This window comes from Pyrus communis, chromosome 8 (assembly GCF_963583255.1).
Source record: "Pyrus communis chromosome 8, drPyrComm1.1, whole genome shotgun sequence".
Classification (NCBI taxonomy): Eukaryota; Viridiplantae; Streptophyta; class Magnoliopsida; order Rosales; family Rosaceae; genus Pyrus; species Pyrus communis.
In genome coordinates, this window is record NC_084810.1 from 24,060,394 (window position 1) to 24,064,585 (window position 4,192).

General features: G+C 39.1%; 1 protein-coding gene across 1 annotated transcript; it reads left to right on the forward strand.

Moving 5' to 3' along the window:
* The first annotated feature begins 462 nt into the window (after nt 1–462).
* Nucleotides 463–3,741, forward strand: LOC137741545 (cation/H(+) antiporter 15-like). Its single transcript, XM_068481240.1, has 3 exons — nt 463–672; nt 991–1,998; nt 2,378–3,741. Exons 1-3 carry the CDS (start codon nt 463–465, stop codon nt 3,587–3,589), a joined length of 2,430 nt encoding a protein of 809 aa, XP_068337341.1. The 3' UTR covers nt 3,590–3,741.
* Nucleotides 3,742–4,192: the final 451 nt, after the last annotated feature.

Sequence of the window (4,192 nt, forward strand, 5' to 3'; positions counted from 1 at the left end):
CGCCTAGTAAAATTTAATTTAGTAAATATATAGTTAATCACAATATATAGGTATTATAATTATATTTAAGTAACTGAAGTTTATTTAAGTTTCACAAAAACCAATCATATGCGGTTGGTGTCACACCTAATATTGAAACGTTTTCAACCTCTAAAGCCCAATGGTGTGTACGGTTGAACCAAACCTGTGGTGAACAGTTAATATGAAATATGACCTTCAAATAAAGGCCAACGCTCAATAAAGACGCAGCTCAAAGGTTTGACCAGCCCGCATCATCCTCCTATCCATCACCTCCATACTTTGCTTCATCCAAGCTTTTACTCTGTGTCTCTCATCCATGTATGTATGCAAACCCTACGTGCATCTCTCTCTCTCTCTCTCTCTCTCTCTCTCTCTCTCTCTCTCTCGATAACATTTTGGGTGAGGTTGCAAGCCTGAGCTATTCTGGACGATTCGATCGCAATGGGTAAGGCAAATGCATTGAGTAATCAGACCTGGGTATGCCAGGTTCGGAAATTATCAAGACCAAAAGGCTACTTTTTCGGTGATAGCCCTTTAAACTTCGCTACTCCCCTCCTTTACGTACAGCTTTCCATATCTGCCTTACTCTCCGCTTTCCTCCAATTCATTCTCTACCCTCTTGGCCAGACTGCTTTCATACCACAAATGCTCGTACGTTTCTACCGACGCTTTCTTTTTTCCATTTTCTGGAAGCCGCTATTCCCACCTCAAAAACACTATTGTGATTAAATTACTCAGAATATAGTGCAGGATGACAAATTTGGAGTGTGAATAACTACGTTCCCTTTTTCTCTGTATTTATTTTGTTAGCTTAAAATTGTACCAATTTATAGTGCTTGGTACATTGTATATTGTCTGTATAATATATATACATGTCAATACAATTGACAATGTATCGGGTACTGTAAATTATAGTATCGATTACCAAGCACTCTTTTCTGTCAACCTAATTTGTATGTTATGCATCAGGCAGGTATTATACTGGGACCATCAGTCTTAGGATCAGGCAATGCCTTTGCAGATACAATTTTCCCACTGAAAAGCTTTTACATCAGCCAAACCTATGCGTTATTTGGTGTCATGCTGTTTCTCTTCCTAGTTGGAGTTAAAATGGACATAAGTTTGGTGAAACAATCAGGAAGGAAAGCCGTGGTCATAGGCCTCTCGTCTTTCTTCGTCCCCTTGATCCTCAACATCGGCTTCGCTTTTATCCTACGAAAGACAGTCGCGATGGAAACAAACCTACGAAAGTCGATCATCATCATCGCGGTGTTTCAATGCCTAAGCTCGTTCCACGTCATCGCCTGCCTCTTGGCCGATTTGAATCTCCTCAACTCGGAGATTGGGAGATTGGCTGTGTCTTCATCAACAGTCAGTGGGGTGCTATCTTTGATTTGGGTCAGTTTGGCCTTCACAATAAGGCAAAGCAACATTTCAAAAAAGGATCTTAGTCTACCCTTTATGGGGTTGAGCTTGTTTTGTATGTTCATCCTCATAGTCTACATTTTGAGGCCTATAATGTTATGGATAGTTGCACAAATTACAGATAAAGGAAGATCCATGAAAGATAGCTACATTTTTTCAGTATTTATCATGGTAATGGTGTGTTCTTTTCTTGGTGAGGTTGTGGGCCAGCACTTTATAATGGGGCCCATGATTTTAGGGTTGGCAGTGCCAGATGGACCACCATTGGGATCAGCTTTGGTTGAGAAACTTGACTCCTACGTCTCATCGATTCTGTTGCCGAGCTACTTTGTGCTCACTGGTGCAAGGATTAATTTCTCCATGATAAAGATGAAGACTGTTTGGATTGTGGAGCTATTGGTTATGAGTAGCTTTTGTGGTAAACTTGTAGGAACTGTGGTGCCTTCTCTCTATTTCAAAATGTCTCCTATCGATTCACTCTCACTAGGGCTTATCATGAGTGCTCAAGGCATCATTGACGTTATAAATTTGAACCATGCATTGTTACTCTCCGTAATTATCTCCACTCGCTTCTTTTTAACTATAATTTATGCCCTATGCTTTTTCCCTATTCCTATTGCATGATACTTTATATATATAAATAGAAAAACCAAAAATTAATCTTTTTAATTAGGGCAATGCAAAATATTGAAACAGATTTTATGTGTCACAATGTTTCATTTATAATTCATAGATAAGCACATACACTCTCAACCTTGTTTGTTTCTAACAGATACGATACTTTCATACTCTCATTCTCTCATTTGCAACAATTTGGTAACCAATATTGGTGTAAACTTTTGATTAAGGGAATTTTTCTTATGATCTAGTTCTTTGTATATAATTATATTACTCCTCTAATTTTTTTTTCATTTGTGCTTGTCTATTCCAGCTGATTGACGAAGAAGCCTATAGCGTTATGGCTCTGTCAGCACTCGTCTTAACTGCAATAATCACCCCCATAGTGAAATATCTGTACAATCCATCCAAGAGATATATGTCCACCAAAAGAAGGAGGACAATTGAGCATGCCTTTCGCAATGCCGAGCTTCGAATTCTTGCGTGCATATACCACGAAGAGAGCACCCCTTCCATCATCAGCCTTCTTGAAGTCTCCAACCCAACCCCCAAAACCCCCATATGCTTTTATGTTGTCCACCTCGTGAGACTATCCGGCAGAACCGCCCCAATCCTCACAACACATCGACTCGAAAAAAGGAGTGCTAGTACATTTCATTCCGGTAACTCAGATCGGATAGTCAATGCCTTCAGATTATATGAAGAACATAGCTCTGGTGGACTTATAATGAATGCATTGACAGCCATTGCACCCTACGCCACAATGCATGATGATGTTTGCACATTGGCATTGGAAAAAAGGACTTCCATGGTCCTAATCCCATTCCACAAGCAATTCAATTCGCTAAGTTGCACAGAGGAATTATCCGAACCTATTAGGTCCGTGAATCAAAACATTCTTCGAAATTCCCCATGCTCAGTTGGGATTCTCCTCGATCGTGGTACCTTGAACACCAACACATCTCTATCATGCAAAATTTTGTACAATATTGGGATTATCTTTGTAGAAGGACCTGATGACCGTGAGGCATTGGCATATGCAATGCGCATGGCGGAGCATCCTAATGTCAGCCTCACAGTTGTTAGATTGGCTGACAATAGGAAATGCAGTGTGCATAAAGAACATGATTTGGAGCTACTCAGCAAGTGTAAGATAGAAATTGCAGGGAAAAAGCAACATGTTTACAAGGAGGAACGTGTTAAAGATAGCGTGGACATGATCAATGTGATTAGGACCATAGAAAATTTTTATGACCTAATTTTGGTGGGGAGACGCCACGATAGTGATTCACCATTGTTCATGGGACTCACAGAATGGAATGAGTTTCCGGAACTTGGGTTCATTGGAGATATGTTGGCATCTTCAGATTCCAATTGTGAGGTCTCGGTGTTGGTGGTGCAGCAACAAATGGTTGGAAATGATCAACAGATGGTAGACGACAACAGCTTTAAGTCCTATGGAATCCCATCATTTTCTGTTGTGGATATTCCTCGTGATGATAGAGTGCACCCACTTCCTTATTAGCAAAACAAACACACCAGAGAAGGAAGAGGGAAATTTTTTTGTTTACAAATTTCTCACTTTTGCTTAATTAGGATAGCTTTGTACAAGAATTCTGCTCATGCTATGGGATTGTTATATGAGCTAGCTAGAGACAATCCGTTAGGGTTGTAGAAACTGAAATGACAACATACTTTAAAGTACTGAAATAGGTAGACTAATATATTTGACCAAAAAAAAAGGCTAGAAAAATATTGTGGCTGACATGATCATCAAAGCCAATTTGGGAAACCCTCAAATAAGCAGGGAGGAATTAATGACCATAAAATCAATCTAGTAAACTTGGAGGGCAAGAAGAAGCAACTAATAAGAAGTTAAGGCCTCATTTGGAAGTGTTTTTAAGTAACTAAAAGCGCTTTAGACTTTGTTTGGTGAAAAGGTTAAAAATGTTTTTGAATTCAAAAAAGCACTTAAATTGCTATCTAGAGGAAGCACATGTTGTGTGCGTCTTTTCAGGAAGCATTTCACATGCTTTTTAAGAAATAATTGCATTTTTATCAAAAAATTCAATGTGCAATTCCAATAGAAGCACTTTCAGTAGCTTTAATTGAAAGTGCTTCTGAAAGA